Consider the following 23945-nt stretch of genomic DNA (forward strand, 5'->3'; position numbering starts at 1 on the left):
GGCGTGATGATATACCCCAAAAATGATATCTTCTGTACCCCGAAAACACATTTCTCGAGTTTAGCAAACAGCTTGTTATGTCTGAGTCGAGCTAGTACAGTCTGAACGTGAGTATGGTGACTCGGCAAGTCGGAGGAAAAAATCAAAATGTCGTCTAGATATACCACCACGAACACCCCCATGATATCCTGAAACACTGAGTTCATGTACCCCTGAAAAATGGCGGGGGCGTTACACAACCCAAAAGGCATAACTAGGTATTCAAAATGCCCGAGGGGCGTATTGAAGGCGGTTTTCCACTCATCCCCCTCCCGAATGCGGATGAGGTTGTATGCTCCCCTGAGATCAAGTTTAGAAAACCATCGGGCACCAGCGACCTGGTTGAGGAGGTCAGGAATGAGTGGAAGAGCATACTGGTTTCGGACTGTGATTTTATTTAGCTCTCTATAGTCAATACAGGGCCGGAGACCCCCATCCTTCTTCTCAACGAAGAAAAACCCGGCACCCACCGGGGATTCTGAGGGCCGGATGTGCCCCTTGGCCAGGCTGTCCTGGATATAGTCCCTCATGGATTCTCTCTCTGGAACCGTAACGTTATAAATGCGGCCCTTAGGAAGTTTGGCCCCAGGAATCAAGTCTATTTTACAGTCCCATTCCCTATGAGGGGGCAGAGCTTCAGATAGTTGTTTGGAGAACACGTCGGAAAACTCGGAGAAGTATTCTGGTAGGGGGCTCCCCTCGCAGGTGGAGATTCCCACCTTCACCGCACAAAGGTGGTTGGCACAGCGGGGACCCCACTTTACCAGTTCCAACGTGTCCCAATTTACTACCGGGTTGTGCTCCCGGAGCCAGGGGAGGCCTAGGACGACGTCCACAGACAAATCTCTCATCACTAGAAAGTTGCAGGTTTCCACGTGTAAGGCTCCTATAGTAAACCTTACTTCAGGGGTAACCAGATTAACCACCCCTGCTTGCAATGGAGTGGAGTCCACTCCCGAAACCAGAATCGGAGTCTCTAAACGTAACAAAACCCCGGACAGTTGGGCAACGAAATTAAAGTTAACAAAATTAGCCGCAGCCCCAGAATCCACAAAGGCTTGCCCAGTACGGTGGAAAGCATGAAATTCTAGGGTGCAAGGCACTAACATTTTGGACAACACAGGGAGTACCTTGGCTCCTAGACAGTCCCCCCGACAACTGCCCAGGAGCGGGAGTTCTTCCTGCCGTGGCTTCTTAGCGCAGGTAGCAATGCGGTGACCCGGCTCCCCACAGTAGAAGCAGAGGTTCTTCTTCAGGCGGTGTTCCCGTCGTTGCTTGGGGTTCATGGCTCCCAGCTCCATGGCCTCGGTGGTGGGAGGGTAAAAGGTCGGGTCAGTCGAAGAAGTAAACGTGGGGAGTGGGGTGGTCCGAGCGGCGTGTCTGGCCCTCAAACGTCGGTCGGCTCGAATAGCCAGCGACATGGCTTGCTCCAGGGTTCTAGGCTCTGGGTGGGCCACAAGTAGGTCCTTGAGACCCTCAGACAGACCGGTCAAAAATAAGTCTTTTAGGGCGGCATCGTTCCACCCGGATTCCGTACAATGTTGACGGAATTGGGAACAGTAGTCCTCCGCCACTTTACAACCCTGGCGCAGGGCCAGAAGTTTGGAGACTGCGTAGCCCGCCCGGTCGGGTTCGTCATAAATTTGACCCAGGGCGGAGAAAAAGGCGTCAAGGGATAGTCGGGCTGGAGAGCCAGCTGGTAGCGAGAAAGCCCAATTTTGGGGTTCTCCCCTCAGGCGGGTAATTACGATTCCCACCTTCTGGTATTCCGTACCAGAGGAGTGGGGGCGAAGATCAAAGTAGAGCTTGCAGCTCTCTCTAAATGCAAAGAACTGATCTCTCTCTCCGGAGAAGCAATCCGGAAGCGTGGCTCGAGGTTCTGACATTGTTCCTGGAGCGGACGAGGGCTGCATGGGACCTGCAGCTGCCACTTGTTCCTGTGGCTGCAAGCGGGCTGTTAGGTCCTGGGCAAGGGTCGTAAGAACCTGGACCTGGTTCGCTACAGCCGCCACGGCCTCCATCGAGGGGCTCAAAGTTGCCGGGCGGATGCAGGGGTCTGACCTTCGTTCGGCCAGTGTTACTGTCAGGACAGTGTCCGGGATATGGGGGTCCCTGAGATATCCCGCAACCCCTGTCCCTGCCTACTTGCCCCCCTGGGCTAACCCCCAGGGCGACAACTGGGCGACGGTCCCTACCCTCACTAGGGAAGCGGGACACGGGAGACAAACAGACACTGAGACAAAACAACGGTAGAATGGTCAGACAATCCGGGTAGGCAACAAGAGGGTACGCAGTACGGAGGGGTCAGGCAAAAACGTAGTCAAATCCAAAAGCAGGTGTCAGAAAAGCCGAGGTCACAAGAGCAGTCAGGATAAACGCGGGTGTAGCTGGAGAACCAAACTAACACTGGCAACGCCTGACAGGAAAACACACATATTTAAATGCTGTCAGTGCTCCCGCCCCAGAAGCTGATTGGGGCGGGGAGCCTGACAGCAGCAGGGCTAATCAGGGAGGTGCTGGGGGCACGCCCCCAGTCTTGCAGCACAGACCGTTACTAGGGAAGCCAGCCTGGTAGTCAAGTGACTAGAAGCACCAGCTGCCTCCCTAGCAACCCGGCGGCGACCAGTCTTACAGCGGCCCGGGGAGATCACCAGAACCGGGGCTCCCCTACGCCGCACTCCTGTAGCCCGGGTGGCAGGACCGGTGGTGCGGGCACGGCGGCCCCGAGAGTTGCAGGTTCTGACAGTGGGTTTAACAGTATTTTTTGATCTGATTACGGTAAAAATAGTGAAAAAATTCCATCACCCCTAGATAAGTCACAAATTTCACCTGAAATGTTTTTATTTTCAAGGTTTTTCAGGTTTGGTACGCGTACGACAATGAATCTAAACTGTCTGCTAGGCGTGACCTTGACTGCAGTCAGTGACTCAGTGTGGAGCCAGCCACTGTGGTGTACGCATCAAACAGTTTTTTGTGATACGGTATTTAGAAGAAATGGCTACTAGAAGATGTGTCAACTCTCCTAACTGTTTCTGTTATATTTGTGGGTCTTATACCGTCAAGAAGCAACAAAGGAACATTTCTAATTTTGTTCAGAAGGTGTATTTTGCATACTTTGGTATGAAATTAGGGGACCAAGATAAATCTTGGGCTCCCCATATAGTGTGTTCTGTGTGTGTTGAAGAACTGAGACAATGGTTTCAAGGTAAGAAGAAATCATTTCGTTTTGGAGTACCCATGGTTTGGAGAGAGCCTAAAAATCACAGTGATGACTGTTATTTTTGTTCTTGTTCAGTGCAAGGTTTCAATTTAAAAAAACAGGAAGGACATTTCATACCCAACCAACATACGTTCGGCTATTCGCCCTGTTCCTCATGGACCTGACTTGCCTATTCCTTCACCTCCGGATACCCTGGACAATATTTTAGACGATTTAGACCAAATGTCACATAGTAGCAGCAATAATGATGACAGCTATGATCCAGGTACCAAGAGAATCACAGAGGCAGAGGGAACTAATTTATAAAATGCCCAATTCACAGAAGATCCCTTAAAACTATAATATTTTATTACTTTTACATTAAAACACACACTTTGGGCTCAAGACACTCATCAACTGATGAAAAAGTAAGACAAAGACAAAACAACAATGAACAGAACACACGTGCTGGTAAAGGTCACGGTGTTTACCATATAAAGGAAGTATAATTTTCGACTCAGTTTGTACGTCTCAGGTATGGCTATGCGGTTCTTGTGCCATAGGAACTTCCCATTAGAGGGACAATCTATACATAGAGCAGCACTATTAGTTCCCCGAAAGAAGGACACCTCAGATACTATCCGCATCATAGGCACTTACGATACCGGGGCAAGGTCAATCAGGAATGTGCTCCAACGATATTGGGGTATCCTGAGGGATGATGAGGATATTCGAGACTTCATCACCACTACACCATCCATTACATTCCGACGAGCAAGAAATTTGAGAGATCGACTTGTCCATAGTCACCTAGTCCCTCGTCAACCTGAAACTATGTGGCTTAATAAAAGAGAAACGAAAGGAACCTTTCCATGTGGCGATTGCTCGATATGCGAATCCAACCTGAGGAGTTCTACCTTCACAAGCGCTGTCACCAATACTTCATACGAGATCCGTGATTACATCAATTGTAAAACCAGCAACGTGATCTACATGGCCACATGCAGTTGCCCAAAAAACTACGTCGGGAAGACTGTGCAACAATTGCGGAGAAGGATACAAGGACATCTGGGAAATATTAGCTAGTTTTAAGGGATCTTCTGTGAATTGATCCAGGTACCAATGACCCTGAACTTTTCTCTCAATCAGACTTGAACGATTTAGTACAAGATCTGGGCCTACCAAAGGATTCAGCGGAAGTGTTAGGGTCTAGACTTAAAGAAAGACATATGTTAGCCTCCGGTGTTTCATTTTCATGGTACCGACTTAGAGAAAAAGAATTTGTCCCTTTTTTTTTACACAAGAGGGTGAACTAGTTTTCTGCAACAATGTACCTGGAATCATGGAAATGTTCAACATAACGTATGACCCAGAGGAATGGAGACTTTTCATAGATTCGTCAAAAAGGTTTGAAAGCCGTACTTCTTCACAATGGTAACCAATATGCTTCTGTGCCTGTTGGACACTCAGTCCATTTGAAAGAATGCTATGAAAATCTTGGGCTTGTTCTTAATAAGCTCAGCTACACTGACCATAAATGGACCATTTGTGGGGATTTGAAAGTTATTTCCATGTTACTAGGTCAACAAAGTGGTTACACAAAGTTTCCATGTTTCCTCTGTGAATGGGATAGCCGTGACAGGAAACAACACTATGTCAAGCAGACCTGGCCAATCAGAAAGGCTCTTATTCCTGGAGTTAAAAATGTTGAAAGACAAAGTTTAGTGGATCCTAAAAAGATCTTACTTCCACCACTTCATATCAAATTGGGACTAATGAAACAGTTTGTAAAAGCATTACACAAAGAAGGAGAGTGTTTCAAGTATCTTTGTGAACAGTTTCCTGGTCTATCAGATGCTAAGCTGAAAGAGGGAGTCTTTGTTGGGCCTGACATAAGAAAACTTTTAAAAGATGAAATCTTTGTCACTAAAATGGAAATGGAAGAAAAAAATGCCTGGAATTCATTTAAACTTGTTGTAACAGGCTTTCTTGGAAATAAAAAAGACCCAAACTACAAAACTTTGTTTGCTGAATTGTTACAAAACTACAAAATCTTGGGCTGCAACATGAGTGTCAAAGTCCATTTCCTTCACTCACATCTGGACTACTTTCCAGAAAATCTTGGGGCTGTAAGTGAGGAACAAGGAGAACGTTTCCATCAAGATCTAAAAGAAATGGAGCGCAGATACCAAGGTCGATGGAATGTCAACATGATGGCAGACTACTGTTGGATGTTAAAAAGGAAAAATTCACAAGAACACAGCCGAAAAAGTACCAAAAGAAGCTTTGATGGAAAAAGAAAACGTTTTTACAAAGACTTATAATAACTTTGCAACACATGTGTATCACTATTATGCTTATTTTAGCTAGGTATTGTTGTTTTTTTTTTGCTTTTACTTCATGTTAAAATAATAAAAACAAATAAAAAGAATTCAGTTTTTTGTATTTTTTCCAAATACTTCAACTTTATTTTGTAGGCAAGCCTTACGTGATAGAAAAAAACCCATGTCATTTTTGAAATCTGTGCAAAAAACTACATAAAGATGATTTAACAAAATCAAAACAATTTTTAAAAAAGTTTTTTTTGCAGACCTGTGAATCTAAGCATGAGAAGAACACTAACCTTCACCCTAAGCCTCCAGGGCCGGCAAAAATCACACGCTGCACCTCTCACTGTCCCCGGAGCTGCTGCCTGGCATCTCACTGCTCCTCAGCCCTTGTGTGCTGTACCTCTGTTTGGTCACGTGCCACTTCTCTGCTATGGCTTCCAGCCGCCCAACGAATCACGCCTCTATCCCGTCCTCCGCTTTACTGCTGCATGCTACCGGTGGCTGTCTGCTCCTTGTCGGCTGCTACCCAGCTCACCCGTTCGCTGCCTGAGTGGTCCGTGGCAGTCGTCTTATGTCTGCTGCATTGTGGGCACTGCTGCGTCTCTGCTCCCTGGCACCCGGTTCCCCGCTCACAGTTAGTGCCGCCGCCACTCCTGGTGGTACAGTCCTGAAGACTGCACTTTGCTGACAGAACACGCCCCCAGCCAATCACAAGCTGGGGGTGTGACCTTTTTTAGACAGTGTTGTATTACATCGCCACCCCTAACTTCTGGTGGTGACATAATACAATAATACCGTGCCTTGTGGGCTGCGGGGTTCATTAGATCGGGAGTCCATTGGGGTGCTGGGCCAGGCGAATTATTGCAGCTTGTTCACAGCTTTAGCTTGTTTAGTGGGTGTTATTACATTGGAGGGATACAGTAGGAGATATCTGCAGGCTTGCGCTTATACTGCAGGGGGAATCACTGGTGGTTTAATACTTAATGGATAGCTGCTGAGACATATTCATAGTGTAGTAATGCCAGTGGGACCACATCACCACTAGATGTCAGCAGAGAGCAGGTCAGAAGTCAGTGGACAGGAGTATATGGGGGTCTGTGCAGGCTGGGAAGCAGGAAGTCTGCAGGTGTTCTCACTTAATTTTAACAGGCCAGTGATGAGCAGAGCAGAACCGGCGAGGGAGGCAGCTACACCCTTATATGTTGGGGCACTGTCACAGTGTACTTCTGATTTTCCTCCCTTTCTCCTCACCTAAGCAGCTGTGGAGGCTCAGTGCAGAGAGCCTCAGGATCTGCAGCAAGTGTCCCTAATGTCCAGCAGGTGTTATGTGTGCGGGCTCACTGCTGGCCGCCGGCCAGACACACAGGATGGCTCCTCCACTTCCTGGGTCACCTGGGACCTCTATGCTGGGTACTGCCAGGCCTGAGCTCTCACTGCCCCCTCTGGTGTTTCCCCCTGCTCCACCCGCACAGTCCCCTCTGACTAGGATCAGGGGCGCCCGTGTCTCAGCACTCCCCCCGCTAATTCATTGTCCTAGCACTACCGCCTTCTCATTTTCATCCAGGGGCCATGTGCAGGTATGTGACCCTGCTGCACTGGCTTTGGATTGTTGTTGGATTATACTGGCTCTGGGTTGTTGCTCTAGTGGATGCTTCTAAAATTGAGGTCCTGGCTTCTCCCTTCTCAGTAGGCCCGAGAGGCTGTGATGTAGATGAACTCCCTCTCTGTTGCCCAGCTGCTTAGGAGGGTCTCCTTCAGGTGGTCCACAGAAGTGGAGGTCTGGGAAACAGGCACATATCAGTTTTTTTCCTGCTATGACAAAGGAGCTGCTTCTCCCTGTGACTGCTCTCCTTGCTCAGAAATACAACATTTGGATCACTTTTTATTCCATGTTTTTTGGAGTAACAAATAATCCTGGCATTCAGACCTTGTTTTCAGTTTGTTTAGTAAGAGCCCATTCACACTGGTGTGTGCAGGCCTGCCTGAGCTTCTCGGACACAACTAGCAACAGACAACATATAGACAAACACTGTGCAATCGCCGCGGGCGGAGGGCATGGCATGTATAATCCTGGTCCCTGATACAGACCTGAATAGGACACGCTGCAATATTGTCTGTATGAAGACATGCCTGGGAATAGCTTCATTGGCTATAATGAGTCCGTATGCTGCCTGTGAAATAAATGTACATGTCAATGGGCCCTCAGGAGTCTCTCACACGGGTGGACAAAAATCGCATGAATGAGAGAAAGATGTGAATGGGCTAAAGCTCATGTTTTCTCGCCCATTCACATGGCCAGGTGTGCCGCACCCCAGAATTCCATTGTCCGGAGATGCTGAACTCTCTCTGCCTCACTCCCCTTCCCTTTGCTGGCCAATTGTGGCAATAGAAGCTCCAATAGAAGCCTTTGGGAGCTGCCGACCAACAGAGCGGAGGGAGTTTAGCAGTGAAAGCCGCTGCTAAAGTCCCTAGCCTTTTCCCTGCCAGCAGCTCCCATATACTTATATGGGAACTTAAATTGCCATGATTACTTGGTAAAGGGAGATGGGAGGGAGTTTAGCAGCATCTCTGCTAAACTCCCTCCACCTTCTCTCCCCCTCTCGCCCCTTGTTGGCTGCTGTCAAAGTAGTTTGCAATACTTCAGGCTCAGGTGTAATATATGGAAAAGTAAAGGGATGAGGACCATGCATACTGGGTCACGGTTGAAGAGCAAGAGAGCAAAATCCTAGAAGAATTGGAAGCTATAAATCAGCAGTCCCCCCCCCCCCCCCCCTCATACTGATGTCTATGATGAATTGGAGTAGCTTACAGTGAGCCTTCAGCACGAGGTAGAAGATATTAGTTTGGAGCTTGGTTACCAATGTCAGTTTGTGTCCATCTGGGAAAAGAAGCAGAAGTTGTCTGAACAGTGGTTTACTGAGGAGAAATCAAATGTCTCCTGAAGATGCAAAAGAACGACTTAACAAGACTGGATTAGCGCCAAGACAGATGCTGAGAAGAGAACACTGATACGGGAAAAGCTTAAAGTGTATTCCAACAACCAGTAGCAGAAATGAAGACCCTGTTGTAGAATATTAAGAAAGAGACTGAAGCGCTAACTTTCACGTGCACCCTGTAAGTAGTGTCGGAAGAAAAAGCAGTGTTTCATAAGTCCGCTAAGATTTAAGCGTGAAGTTGAAACTCTGGAAGTCAAAGTGTCATATTGCTGAAAAGAAGGTTCAGAGACTAGAAAGGTCTAGGACCCAGTTCAGACAGCAAGCAAGAGAGAAAATCCTGTTGAAGAATTTTAAAAAGGAGATAAAAATTAAGAAAGTGAGAGCCGAATTTGAGAAAGTGCCAGTTAGGGCGAGAGACGCCCGAGCTTGGAGTTTTTACTCTGTAGGGCCAAAAGAAAAAGTGTGGTGCAGGTAATATCAAGAGGGAGGGGGGGGGGGGAGATATGTAGCAGGACAGGTATTCTTATACCTGGGAAATAAAGATAGTGGTTAAACCAGATGGGTGTCACAAGAATTGACTACAAAAGGAGCCACTTCCTGCCAGAAAGGAAGACATTGGCTGAGAGAGACAGAGAGACAGCTCAGGGGAGCTGGGGGGGGGGGGGGGGGGGGGGCTGTTAGCCCAAGGTCTGGTGTGGACCAGTTGGGCTTGCCACCCTGCCTGACAAAGGAAGACGCCCTCCAGATACCCTAGGTGGGGTTGGTGATGGGACCCTGTGGGTTGTGAACCCTAAAGCTGTATGGACTGTTTATGATCTGTGATGTGCTGTGAATAAAGGCTGGCAGGAGCCAGAGTTAAGAGGAATTTTAGTCTGCCGGAGGATATTTTCGTGTGAGGTGCGCTACTTCCTAACCGTGTGGACAGCGATCCAGAAGTGAGTGAACCCCCTGCTTGTTACAGGAGGAATAGAGGTATTAACCCTTTAGTGATAAAGCCTGTTTGTGCCTTATTGGCCAACCAATTTTTTCCTTTTTTTTTAATATTGTATTCCAGGAGCAATAACTTTTTAATTTTTTTATCAACATGGCTATATGAGGGCTAGTTTTTTGCAAGCAAATTTGTATTTTTTTTTAATGGCGTCATTTTTGGTTTTATGTATTGTATAACTTTTTATTATTTTTTTTTTAAAGTGGGATTGGATTTCATTTTTACGGCGTTCAGTTCAGAAAATAAATAACATGATAACTAGAGATGAGCGAATGTACTCGTCCGAGCTTGATACTCGTTCGAGTATTAGCGCGTTCGAGATGCTCGTTATTCGAAACGAGCACCACGCGGTGTTCGAGTTACTTTCACTTTCATCTCTGAGACGTTAGCGCGCTTTTCTGGCCAATAGAAAGACAGGGAAGGCATTACAACTCCCCCCTGCGACGTTCAAGCCCTATACCACCCCCCTGCAGTGAGTGGCTGGCGAGATCAGGTGTCACCCGAGTATATAAATCAGCCCCTCCCGCGGCTCGCCACAGATGCATTCTGACATAGCTCAGGGAAAGTGCTGCTGATGCTGGAGCTGCTATAGGGAGAGTGTTAGGAGTGATTTTAGGCTTCAAGAACCCCAACGGTCCTTCTTAGGGCCACATCTGACCGTGTGCAGTACTGTTGAGGCTACTTTTTGCAGTGTTGCACATTTTTTTTTGTATATCGGCCATGCAGAGCATTGCGTCCTCAGTCTGCAGTAATTTTACATAGTCTAGGGCCAGTAGTGGTGAGGCAGGGACAGTGAAAAAGGTGAAAGAGATATACTGTCTATATAGGCAGTGGGCTTTTCCAAAAAAATTTGGGAAAAAAAAAATCTATTTGGGCTGCCTGTGACCGTCCTCAGTGTACTGCGTCTCTGCTGGGGGTAGTTGTCCTAATTAATACGCAGCCAGCTAAGTGTTACAGCAGGCTTGCGCAAAATTCTTTCCTGGCTCTGCGTTGGCCGTTACATCACCGCTGTCATCCCGTCCAGAGGGAAACAGTCTGCAGTAATTTTACATAGTCTACGGCCAGTAGTGGTGAGGCAGGGACATTGAAAAAGGTGAAAGAGATATACTGTCTATATAGCCAGTGGGCTTTTCCAAAAAAATTTGGGAAAAAAAAATCTATTTGGGCTGCCTGTGACCATCCTCAGTGTACTGCGTCTCTGCTGGGGGTAGTTGTCCTAATTAATACGCAGCCAGCTAAGTGTTACAGCAGGCTTGCGCAAAATTCTTTCCTGGCTCTGCTGTGCGTTCCGTAAGCGAAGTCAGCCTCCAACCACAGGCCAATAAGCGGCACATTTTATTACAGTGTTCTGTTTCTGCACTACTGGTAATACACCATGCTGAGGGGTAGGGGTAGGCCTAGAGGACATGGAAGCGGGCGAGGGCGCGGAGGCCCAAGTCAGGGTGTGGGCACAGGCCGAGCTCCTGATCCAGGTGTATCGCAGCTGACTGCTACGGGATTAGCAGAGAGGCACGTTTCTGGCGTCCCCACATTCATCTCACAATTAATGGGTCCACGCGGTAGACCTTTATTAGAAAATGAGCAGTGTGAGCAGGTCCTGTCGTGGATGGCAGAAAGTGCATCCAGCAATCTATCGACCACCCAGACTTCTGCGCAACTCGGAATCCTCTGGCTGCTGCTCCTCCTTCCTCCCAGCCTCCTCACTCCATTACAATGACACATTCTGAGGAGCAGGCAGACTCCTAGGAACTGTTCTCGGGCCCCTGCCCAGAATGGGCAGCAATGGTTCCTCTCCCACCGGAGGAGTTTGTTGTGACCGATGCCCAACCTTTGGAAAGTTCCCGGGGTCCGGGGGATGAGGATGGGGACTTCCGGCAACTGTCTCAAGAGCTTTCAGTGGGTGAGGAGGACGATGACCATGAGACACAGTTGTCTATCACTCAGGTAGTAGTAATTGGAGTAAGTCCGAGGGAGGAGCGCACAGAGGATTCGGAGGAAGAGCAGCTGGACGATGAGGTGACTGACCCCACCTGGTTTGCTAAGCCTACTGAGGACAGGTCTTCAGAGGGGGAGGCAAGTGCAGCAGCAGGGCAGGTTGGAAGAGGCAGTGCGGTGGCCAGGGGTAGAGGCAGGGCCAGACCGAATAATCCCAAAGCGCCCCCTCGCACCATGCCACCCTACAGAGGCCGAGGTGCTCAAAGGTCTGGCAGTTTTTCACTGAGAGTGCAGCCAACCGACGAACAGTGGTGTGCAACCTTTGTCGCGCCAAGATTAGCCGGGGAGCCACCACCACCAGCCTCACCACCACCAGCATGCGCAGACATATGATGGCCAAGCACCCCACAAGGTAGGACGAAGGCCGTTCAGCGCCTCCGGTTTGCACCACTGCCTCTCCCCCTGTGCCCCAACCTGCCACTGAGATCCAACCCCCCTCTCAGGACACAGGCACTACCGTCTCTTGGCCTGCTCCCACACCCTCACCTCCGCTGTCTTCGGCCCCATCCACCAATGTCTGTCAGCGCACCATCCAGCCGTCGCTAGCGCAAGTGTTTGAGCGCAAGCGCAAGTACGCTGCCACGCACCCGCACGCTCAAGCGTTAAACGTGCACATAGCCAAATTGATCAGCCTGGAGATGCTGCCGTATAGGGTTGTAGAAACGGAGGCTTTCAAAAACATGATGGCGGCGGCGGCCCCGCGCTACTCAGTTCCCAGTCGCCACTACTTTTCCCGATGTGCCGTCCCAGCCCTGCACGACCACGTCTCCCGCAACATTGTACGCGCCCTCACCAACGCGGTTACTGCCAAGGTTCACTTAACAACGGACACGTGGACAAGCTCAGGCGGGCAGGGCCACTATATCTCCCTGACGGCACATTGGGTGAATTTAGTGGAGGCTGGGACAGAGTCAGAGCCTGGGACCACTCACGTCCTACCCACCCCCAGAATTGCGGGCCCCAGCTCGGTGGTGGTATTTTCGGCGGTGTATGCTTCCTCCACTAAACTACCCTCCTCCTCCAACGCAACCTCTGTCTCGCAATCCAGATGTGTCAGCAGCAGCAGCACGTTGCCAACAGTCGGTGTCGCGCGGCGTGGCAGCACAGCGGTGGGCAAGCGCCAGCAGGCCGTGCTGAAACTACTCAGCTTAGCAGAGAAGTGGCACACGGCCCACGAACTGTTGCATGGTCTGACAGAGCAGAGAGAACTGCTGGCTTGCGCCGCTGAGCCTCCGACCGGGCATGGTCGAGTGTGACAACGGCCGTAACCTGGTGGCGGCTCTGCAGCTCGGCAGCCTCACGCACGTGCCATGCCTGGCCCACGTCTTTAATTTGGTGGTTCAGCGCTTTCTGAAAAGCTACCCACACTTGTCAGACCTGCTCGGAAAGGTGCGCCGGCTCTGCGCACATTTCCGCAAGTCCCACACGGACGCTGCCACCCTGCGCACCCTGCAACATTGGTTTAATCTGCCAGTGCACCGACTGCTGTGCGACGTGCCCACATGGTGGAACTCTACGCTCCACATGTTGGCCAGGCTCTACGAGCAGCGTAGAGCTATAGTGGAATACCAACTCCAACATGGGCGGCGCAGTGGGAGTCAGCCTCCTCAATTCTTTACAGAAGAGTGGGCCTGGTTGGCAGACATCTGCCAGGTCCTTGGAAACTTTGAGGAGTCTACCCAGATGGTGAGCCGAAGCCAACCTGCATTTTATCTCATGTTACCTCAGCTATCCGGGGCACTGCTATGGGATTAATTTATGTACCGTCGGTGGGTTCCAGGGAGCCACCCATGCTGTGGGTGCACACTGACTTACCATCGGGGAGTTCGTCCTATCCGTGACAAATCTTAATTACCCAGACTGACCGGGGCATGCAGTGTGGGCCAAAGCCAACCTGCATTTCATCTCACGTTACCTCAGCTATGAGGGGCACTGCAATGGGATTTATTTATGTACCGTTGGTGGCTTCCTGGGACCCACCCATGCTGTGGGTGCACACTTAGTTCCCATCGCGGGGCTTCACCTGTCTGCCACAAAGACACTGACTGACTTGGGTAGGGGACAGAGTGCAGATGGCTCTCCCCTTGCGGTGTCGATTGAGCTATCTGACACCTAGACAGAATAACACTGTGTGGGCACATGGATTCCCCATTGCTATGTAACTCATGCCCACATTTGCAGCTCCTGACGGAGGTGGCACAGGATTGGAATGAAGATCGAACATCAATTTCTCATTGATTCTCAACTGCACTGTGGGTTAAAGATGGTCGCTGCCTGGCCCTGCTAACCCTCTGCAGTGTGTGACTCCGGTTCCTCCTCATGGCAGACGCACTTATAAATAGACATGAGGGTGGTGTGGCTATGCAATGCAGCCAGCATGTGGCATGAGGGCAGCTGAAGGCTGCGCAGGGACACTTATGTGTGCGCTGCGGACGCAGGGTCATGCGGAGGGGGGGGGGGTTGGGCAGCATGTCACCCAGGAGAAGAGGCAGCGGTGTGTCCCGCAGGCAGTGCTTGTGCTTAGTTGGAGGTAGTATGGTGCTTAGCTAAGGTGTGCCTTGCTAATGAGGGTTTGTCCGAAGTAAAAATTGTTGGGGGGGGGGGGGGGCTCACTCTTGCCGCTATTATGGCTTAATAGTGGGACCTGGGAGCCTGAGATGCAGCCCAGCATGTTGCCCCTCGCCTGCCCTATCCGTATCTGTGTCGTTTTCATCACTTTTGTAGATTTTGAAGATTTTCACAAATGAAAACCTTAGCGGAGCATGGGTCATATACAAAAATGCTCGAGTCGCCTATTGACTTCAATGGGGTTCGTTACTCGAAACGAACTCTCGAGCATCGCGGAAAGCTCGACTCGATCAACGAGCACCCGAGCATTTTGGTGCTCGCTCATCTCTAGTTATCTTGCATTGTTGATTTTATAATGCATTAGTTAGCGAATAGCAGTGTTAATCGCCAATCCATTACGAGCGGTAAACAGTAATATATTGGAGGTTAGTTTCCTGCTTCTAGGTATACGGACTAAAGCCAGCATTCTTTTTCCATAAAGATCGCATCTCATAAAGTTTAGGTCACATGATGCGTTTACGCTCAAGGAGGAACCTCCTCGCCATTGATTAAGTCATCAGGCACCAGGAAGTGCTTGTGACGGATGCTCTATTCTAAGTTCTTTTATACAATACCCGTATGTATTGTCTTATAGTATATGCTTGAAAAAGTCACAGTTTAGTGCTGAAGCGCGCAGCCTTAAAGTTTATGTATGGGATTAACCTAATGTAGGTTCCATGTATAACACTCTGCTAAGCACAGATGGAACTGAAACCTCTTCTGAAGAAATAACTGAGGAAGAACCCTGAGAGGTCTGAAAGCTCACAATAACATCATGTATTTTTGTTAGCCATTAAAAGCTATTAGATCTACAAGACTACTTGGTTTCTCTTACTGAGTACAATTATGTATATTTCATTTTTTTTTTATACTGGTGACCTGAGTGATGCTGTATATTACTATTTTCAGGTATAATTATGCATATATTTATTATTACTTCTCCCACCTTATTTTCTTTCTCATACTTGTTCATTTTCTGAACTACGTTCTCTTTCCCACCAATCACGATTAAAGCCATTTTCTATTTCTTCATGGTTTTATATAAATTCATGTAGTGTGATCCAAGTGAGTACTGAGGAAGAGGTCTATGCTTCTCGAAATGCGATTATATGCTGGTTTTATTAATAAATTGAGATCCTTTCGACAATTATCCAAGGTCGGTAATTTATATCTGCGCCACATTCACCTCTCTGAAAGTTTGGAAGCTTTTTTTCTTCACTTTTTGTATTTGCAGTTTTATACATTTAGGCAGGGGTCACACAGGGCGGATTTGCCGCGGTTCTGCCGCAGCAGATCCGCCGGCGGCAAAACCGCCCGCGGCCGCTAATCTCGGGATTAGCCAGCCATGTGGACGAGGTTTCCCCGAAACCTCGTCCACACGGGACGGCTAATCCGTTGCGGTAAAACCGGTTGAAACCGCGGCTGCGGCCGCCGCAGCCGCGGTTTCCAAAGATTGAGCATGTCTGTTTACAGACGGTTTTTTGTTTATTTATGTTACGGCCGCGCTCTCCTCTATGGGAGAGCCGGCCGCAACGGAAATGCATGCGGCCGGACCGCTTCAATGCCGCCGCGGCTTAAACCGCGGCGGTTCTCCCGGCGGAAATCTCGCGGGTTTTGCTGCGGCCAAACCGCGAGATTTCCGACGGGAATCCGCCCCGTGTGAACCCAGCCTTACTCTTGGGGCATATTGTTATACAGGGTGGGCTGCACTTTCAAAAAGCAAAAAGGCTTTTTCATCATATCCTTACAACTAAACTCTTAGCTTACATTTTCATTCCTTCATTGGGGTTGCTCCACTTTTTTTTTCTCCTATTTTTCCAGAAATGAATAGGGCAGAGGAGTAAACATAAAACATGAAACACTTTGGTATCCTTATTATATTACGGCCATTACCTATAGTTCTGCTGTAATACATAATGTATTATACTTTAATAACTGTATTTATTAATTGGTAATAAACAGATGGGTGATTTTCACTGATATATGGCTGTAGCTTTTTCTCCAAGCAGGCCACGCAGAGAAGGAATCTGCAGAGTGCCAGGCGAGTTGGAACGAGAGTCTGCAGAGAGACAGGTCCAGGCAGAACAAAAGGCTGCTGAGTGACGGGGAGAGTGAAAGGCGTAACTGGAGTTAGCACACAGCATTCCACCCCGTAGAACTACACATCCCTGTTATGAAGAAACATAGGGACCTGGAGACTCTCCTAAGGGGATTTAAAAAGAGTTGTCGTTAGTACCAGATACCCAGTGATCAGTGATAAGAGGGAAAATCCTAAAGGCGTTTGCAGCTTTCCCGAGAGACCAGAGTGAAGAATACGAGGTTATCAAACAAGCCCTGATCCACAAGTATAACCTGATCCTAGAAGATTCCAGATATCCCACTGTGGACCGAAGGATAGCTACTCTGATCTGTTAGATGGCCTGAGATACATCCTCCAGCAATGGATCAGTAGATTATCCATTACTATGCTTGAGGACCAAGAAGACTTGATGGTGAAAGACTAGTTTCTACATGTTTCCTGTAGGAAGTGCAACTGTTTGTATTAGACAAGACTGCACAGATTGCAGATGTCTATGTAGTCAACTATGTTACAGCATGTTCCACATGGAGTTTCAGCTTCAAGGGCGTAAGCAAAAACTATCACATTGTCCCATGCCAACTAACTATCATGGGAACCTGCCCCTCCTTCTCCCACCAAGCCTACATTTGATTCTTGCAGGTGTTTGCATGCAGCCAGGTGAGACACATCAGCACCAGATATTACCTTCTTAATCAATCCACCTGCTTCCCATCCTCCTGTTTGTTACTGATTTTCTGCCTAATTCCACCCACAGTCTAAAGTAGATTACTGTGGGTAACACCATCACATTGGAACTGAGAGGCACAGGAAATGAGCTGACCATCATCTGTCCTAAACCTCTGAGGATATAATCCCAGGGAAAACCACGTCTGTCACAGTAATTGGGGAAACAAACCATATTTTGCTGATGGTCTATGTGTACCTTGTCTGAAGTGTGGGGAGGGGGATGAAGGAAGTAGGAGAATGAGAATATTCCCATGAATGTAGTATTGTTGAATAATCTGGGGTTATTATTGTCTTAATATGTGGTAGATGACCCCCAAAGACCCAGTGAGGTATGCAGGGATAATGCTGAGCAGGTAGTGTTTCCCCTTCGAGCGCACTGATCTCTGCAGTACTGTAAAGTTTGCTGAAGTAACCTGTGACATAGAAGAAATCAGTAATTAAGTAATGCTGCTGAGGATCCTCCAATGCCTGATGAAATGTGTAGTACTGATGATCACCACAAGGTGATATGTTCCTCATGAGCCCGTAGATCACAGAAGTAATGTAAAATTATGTGATGACAATGTGATCTGTGACCCCGTGGAAACGAGTAATGCCAGCTTGTTCTCACTGAACTCTACAGTAATGTAATTCTGTCTGATGATGAAGCAATATGTCACCCTGAGGAAGCTGGAAGAGGTGATTGGTAGTAGTTGTGTGACTCTTAATGCTCTAGGACTGTCTAGTGATGATACTATGTTATGTGCACAGAGTGATCCCAGGACCTAGTCAGCCCGGGCCAGTCCACCCCCAGCTGTGACCTGCTGTCCCAGTATTCATATCTCAGATGCCTCTCTAAGTTTTGAGCACTCACCTCCATCGCACTGAGCCAGCTGACAGGCCAGAGAATATTGTAGAGGCTCCCAGTGAGGTTTCTGCTGTAGCTTCCCTTTTAGCCACACCGAGCCAGGAGTTCCAGACCGCTGCGCATACTGATGCCAGTCGGGAAACCCCAAGACACCTTGCTACAACACCCTGTCTGAGACTGACAGGTCGAGACAGCTGATTGTTCCCCACAAAGTTAAGGGGCCAATGCCGAAGTTTGCCAAAGATATTTCACTAGCTGGGCACTTGGGGTTGCTCAACACTCTCGATGGGATAAAACTGGAGCTGACATGGAAAACATCGTCATCAAGGTAAGAGAAAAATAGGATCCTAACAAATGGAGAACCACAACAATGTCAGTCATAGTGAACATAGACTAAGATTATTGTGGTTCTCCATTTGTTAGGAACCAGTTTTCTCTTACCTGGATGACGGTGTTGGAATGTCACCCATCCATTTAGGTGACAACTACAATACTGCATGAATTGCAATCACTTTTTCCAGAAGCATTCCTTACTGCATTTTCTAGATTATCTATCCTTCTACCGGATTGGTGAAAGTGATTTAGTGTGTGTCTGTCAGTTCGGCCTTATTGTTTTTAAAATAGTCACTTAAAAGTTATTTTTAATAAAGAGATAAGAATCATTACAGTGAAAAATTACTTTATGAAGAACAATCCTTGTTGCTCTATATAAAAAAAAAAACCCTTTAGACCCTGATAAGCAGGTAACTTTGATTGCTTGAGTGCCGCGAGTGCTGATACGCAGTATATGATCAGGATTTAGGTGGCTTACCTACCTTGCAGTAAAACAGTCACTGGTAGTAGTGAGTATTCTTGGGGCATATAGCACGATGTCAGGGTGTGACTTATGCTCCATCTTTCAATGTGTGAAGGATTGGGTGAGTGGAAATAAGTCAACCCCGGCAGACTTGTCGGTATCATGTGTCATGATGCATGGTGTCGTGACCGATACACTTCAGTGTTATCCTGTTAGTGACAGAAGAGCCACATGTTGTCATGTGAATATAGGAGGTGACTGGAGGACATAGGAGACACAGACTAAGGCTACAATTCATAGTAGAGGAAGAAGACTCCGTGGCTGCTAATGACCGCTGACACAAGGTCCTTCATCAGGATTAATGACTATTGTACATCCATGTGCTGCAATAATCACTGATTTATGACATGCCATAAAGTGAGGACATTATTCAGCAACTCTGTATTTCTAGACAATTGATTAGTTGTCAATGGACATATCATATAGCTGCCGAAATTCCTGACATCCACGCACTAGAGGAGGCTTCTAGTGATGACACTTATGGGGGTTACTAACAGCTGGGGACATTTTCTCTCTACCTTCACCATGTACAGATGTTATACTAATGCTCTGTGGACGCGCCACCCTCATCTCATCTTCTTATTCTTACAGTTTGACATATAATAATCTATCAGACACGTCCTGCACCCAGTTGGCATCTGGAATAAGGAATAACCCGTCCCTGAAGAAACTTGACCTGTCTGATAACAATCTGTCTGGTCCTCACTTCAGTGACTTGATGGACGCTCTGTCCAGTCCAGCCTGCAGGATAGAGGAATTACAGTGAGTATAAGAGATGTGTATAAGATGAGACATGTGGGGGACACAAGTTATACATGTACAGGATGAGACATGTGGGGGACACAAGTTATACATGTACAGTATGAGACATGTGGGGTAGAAGTTATACATGTACAGGATGAGACGGGGGGATACACGTTATACATGTACAGGATGAGACGGGATACAAGTTATACATGTACAGGATGAGACGTGGGGATACACGTTATACATGTACTGGATGAGACCTGTGGGGGCACAAGTTATACGTGTGCAGGATGAGACATGTGGGGGCACAAGTTATACATGTGCAGGATGAGACATGTGGGGGCACAAGTTATACATGTGCAGGATGAGACGTGGGGGCACAAGTTATACATGTACAGGATGAGACATGTGGGGCACAAGTTATACATGTACAGGATGAGACGTGGGGATACACGTTATACATGCACAGGATGAGACATGAGGGGGCACAGGTTATACATATACAGGATGAGACATGTGGGGGCACAAGTTATACATGTACAGGATGAGACATGTGGGGACACAAGTTATTCTTGTACAGGATCAGTGTAAGGTCTTATTGACGCTGGATTAGAGCCCAGGTGTAGTAGCCAAGACACTGGAGAGTAGTCGAGAGGAAGACAAATCATTATCAGGTGTTCATGGTTGTGGTACAAAGGAGGAGGCAGGAATCGTAGTCAAGCGGAAGCTTGGTCGTTAGCAGGACGTTGCAGTTGTGGTAACAGAGGAGTTGGGAGCAGTGGGACTGGATTATAGGCTGAAAGCTCAATCATCATGCACTGAAGGAGTGGCGAGGCTAGGCTTATAAAGGAAGTGCAATTAGGAACAAAGGCGGGAACTGGGAAGGGTAGAACAAGGCCTGATAGTCTATCAGAGAGAGCTCTCGACTGGAATGCAAGAGGTTGTGGGTTTGAACCCTGAGAATGAGACATGCAGGGGCACAAAGGCGGGTTATACATGTACAGGATGAGACATGTGAAGGGCACAAGTTATATATGGACAGGATGAGACGTGGGGGCCATAATTTAAACATGTACAGGATGAGATGTGAGAGGATTACATGGGTTTTTTCTTGTTTTATGCTGCGCACTCTTGTTATGTCTGAGATAATCCGCTGACTGCACTCTGATATGTGACATTTCTACTAATGTCTCTCGTCTCCTCCTATCACTTCTTTCTATGGCACATGTGTCAAACACAAGGCCCGCGGGCCGAATCCGGACCGCTGCCTCATGTTATGTGGCCCGCGGCGTGCCGGCGCCGATCACCACTGAAGCGATTACCAGCTGGGGTGCTGCGGCTCCCCGCTGGTAATCACGCTGTTGCCACTGATCCCTACGCACACTGACGTCATTGTGCAGCCAAAATCCTCCTCCTCAAGTCCCCTGCTCATTAGTTCTGCAGGAGAGGACTCGGGAAGGAAGCGTGCCGAGCTACACACTGACTACAGTGTGCGCCGGGCTCAGAGCAAGCAGAGAGGGAGCGACGCTGACAGCAAGGAGGAGGTAAGTATATGGGTTGGGGAGCTTATTACTGGTGGGGGGTAGTTTTTACTGGGGGGAGGCTGCTTATTACTGGGTGGGAGGCTGCTTATTTCGGGGGGGGGCTGCTTATTACTGAGGGGTGGAGGCTGCCTATTACTGGGGGGAGGCTGCTTATTGTTATTACTGAGGTGGGGGCTTATTATTATTACTGAGGTGGGGGATTATTATTACGGAGGGGGGGCTTATTACTGAGGGGGGGGCTTATTACTGGGGGTGGGCTTATAATTATAACATTGCTATGGGGGTTAATATTACTAATTGGGCCACTGTGGGGTCGTTATTTTTACTGGGGCCACTATCAGGGTCACCATTAGGGCTCGTTCACACGGGTGTAATTGTATTTTGGTCGCACAAATACGCTGCGTATTTGCGCAATCGAAAATCGCTTATGCCTGTATATTTGTGTACATAGAAAAAAAACGCAGATGGACCCATTAAAATGGTGCGCAAATATGCAGTGAATACACAGGTTTCCTGCACATTCACCATGTATTTGCGTGGCCCATTCATTTCAATGGCCTATCGGGGTGCGTAGTACGCAACAAAATAGGTCATGCTGTATGAAAATATACATCATGTGAATGACTCATTGAAATCAATGGCTTCTATTCACTGCATATTATGTACGCAAATACGCTTGTGTGAAGAAGCCCTTACTGTACTGTCTTAGGCCCCCTGCACACAGGCAGAAATTCCACGGCGGGATTTCCCACAGAATTTCTGCCCATGAAAGCTGCCATAGGATTGCATTAGAAAACGCAATCCTATGCAGATGGCTGCGATTTGTCTACGCGAAATCCCGCACAGAAAGCTAATCGCGGCATGCTCTATTACTGTGAGGGGCAACCGGCACATCACAGAGCCGGAGCCGCGGGAGCAGGTAAGTACCGCGCTGATCCCTGCAGGGGCTCGGGTTGGGATCCGACCCGGCCGTCTGCAGGCAGCCTTACAATCGGCCCTTTGAAGGTCAGCATAAGCCTGATGTGGCCCTCGGTGAAAATGAGTTTGACACCCTTGTTCTATGATGTATTTACAGCTGGTGCTTTACTAACAATGGAGTCTGAATACGCCCCATATTATAAATATGTCCCTCATTGCTGCCCTTAGGGGACATCACACACAGAACAAAGAGGAATAATGCAGCTTCATGGCAGGAGGGAGAATTCTGCACTAATAATCAAGTAAAATCCAAGATGGTTAAACTGATACACAAACGCAAGATGTGTGTTCAGAAGCTTCATGTGTCTCACATCATATTGTTTGACACATAGATGCGCAACCTATGTAAAAAAAACGCATCAAATCAGACGTTCACAACAAGATCGCATGACCAGAAACATCACAAAGAAGATTCTACTGCATATTCATAGGGGCTCAAACCCACTTACGTTTTTCTTGCGCATTTTTTTTCACGCAATTTTTTTGCAACTGCGGAGAGGTGAGTATTGCTATTAAATGACAGCTGAGAGCTGCCTGTGATTGGTCCCTGCGCTCAGCCAATCAGAGGCAGCACTGACCCATTCAATTTTAAATCCCTGCCTGCTGAAATCACTTCAGAGCAGTGCAGGAGAAGACCTGGCTGGACGCACCTGAGCCCTACTTATTTTTTTCTATTTTTTACACATTTTAGGGATGATTTTCAGGGAAGGGCTTATATTTAAAGCCCTTCCCCGTAAATCACCGCAGGGCTTGCCGGCAGCCCTTTGCTTTCAATAGAGCCGGCTGTTGCGCCGGCTCCATTGGATTCCATGGGAGAACATCGCGATTCTCTGCTACAGCTGTGACAGAGGATTTCTTCATCTCTGCGGTGAGTCCCATTGTCACTGGACACTGTGACAATGCTGTTACAGTGTTCAGTGACAAGGGGACTCCCTGCGGAGATGAAGAAATCCTCTGCCACAGCTGTAGCAGAGGATTGCGATGTTCTTTGTATGTCAGTGTGGCTGCTGCCGGACCCATTGACCAAAGGTGAAACCCCTGGATGTGACAGCATCCACGGAATCCCCTGCTGCAGCTGTCACAGCCGTGGCAGAGGATAGCGGGCAGTGCTTTTTTGTGTGGAAAAAACGTGGCGAAGTGAGCTTTTTTTTCTGCGTTACACAATTTTTTGAAAGCATACGTTTTGCACAAAAAATAACCCACTATATAAATTTAGTATTGACATAATCTACTGGCCGGCAGGATTAATTAACCATATTTATACCGCACGTTGAATGCAGTTAAAAAAATAACATGCTAGAATTGCAGATTTTGTTAATCTCTAGAAAAAAATGGAATAAAAAGTAATCAAAATGTTCATCCTACAAAAAACAAGCCACCATAGAGCTCCATCAATGGGGAAAAAAAATCTATGGCTCTTGAAAAGCTGCGACACAAAAGGAAATCTTTAAAATAAAATGTCTTTCATGTCCATATCATTGGGAGACACAGCCACTTGGAGGTGAACACTAAGCAACAGAAAAGGTGTTAGCTAGCTATATATTTCCTGTAGCCACCAAGCTAGTCAGTATTAGATTAGTGTCCACAGGGGGCAGACATCCTCTTTGTCCATCTTCAGTATCGTATTGGACCCAGGATATACAAGGAGGCAGAGCTCCCCCTTTACCCCGCTGACGTGGGCAAACAGAATAGTTTCATCCCTTCTATTGTAGGCCGTTAATCTCAAAGAAAAGGTGGTGTGTTCAGGTAATATCTTGAACATGGTCCATCAGCCATAGGGTCCCCCTTCTTTTTTTCGGTACACTCCAACATTTCTTCGCTCTTTAAAGGCTAGCGAGTGTTGGAAGAGACACTGCCAGAGCCATGGAGTTCGTGTTCTGGACCAGACTTTTCTGGGACCACAAGCAAATGTTATCCCCCAATAAATGAGTGATACGATGTGTAAGTATGGTCTTCCCAAAAGTAAGTATTCTTCCCCCCCTTCCCAAGTTGAGAGGAACAGCCACACCTGTACTGCTCCTTGATGGGAACCTGAGGGGGGAGCTGGTCCTGACAAATGCAAGTGTAATTCGT

The 23945-nt window shown here is 47.8% G+C and overlaps 1 protein-coding gene across 4 annotated transcripts in view; it reads left to right on the forward strand.

The window, feature by feature from the left end:
• LOC136632018 (NACHT, LRR and PYD domains-containing protein 3-like) overlaps positions 1-23945 on the forward strand; it is a 1080175-nt gene that overhangs the window by 1015362 nt on the left and 40868 nt on the right. For all 4 annotated transcript variants that reach the window (XM_066606558.1, XM_066606556.1, XM_066606554.1 and 1 more), the window contains exon 7: positions 19195-19365. In XM_066606558.1, coding sequence (XP_066462655.1) covers positions 19195-19365 — 171 coding nt within the window. The remainder of the gene's footprint in view (positions 1-19194; positions 19366-23945) is intronic.

The sequence above is a fragment of the Eleutherodactylus coqui genome, chromosome 6 (genome assembly GCF_035609145.1).
Source record: "Eleutherodactylus coqui strain aEleCoq1 chromosome 6, aEleCoq1.hap1, whole genome shotgun sequence".
Taxonomy (NCBI): Eukaryota; Metazoa; Chordata; class Amphibia; order Anura; family Eleutherodactylidae; genus Eleutherodactylus; species Eleutherodactylus coqui.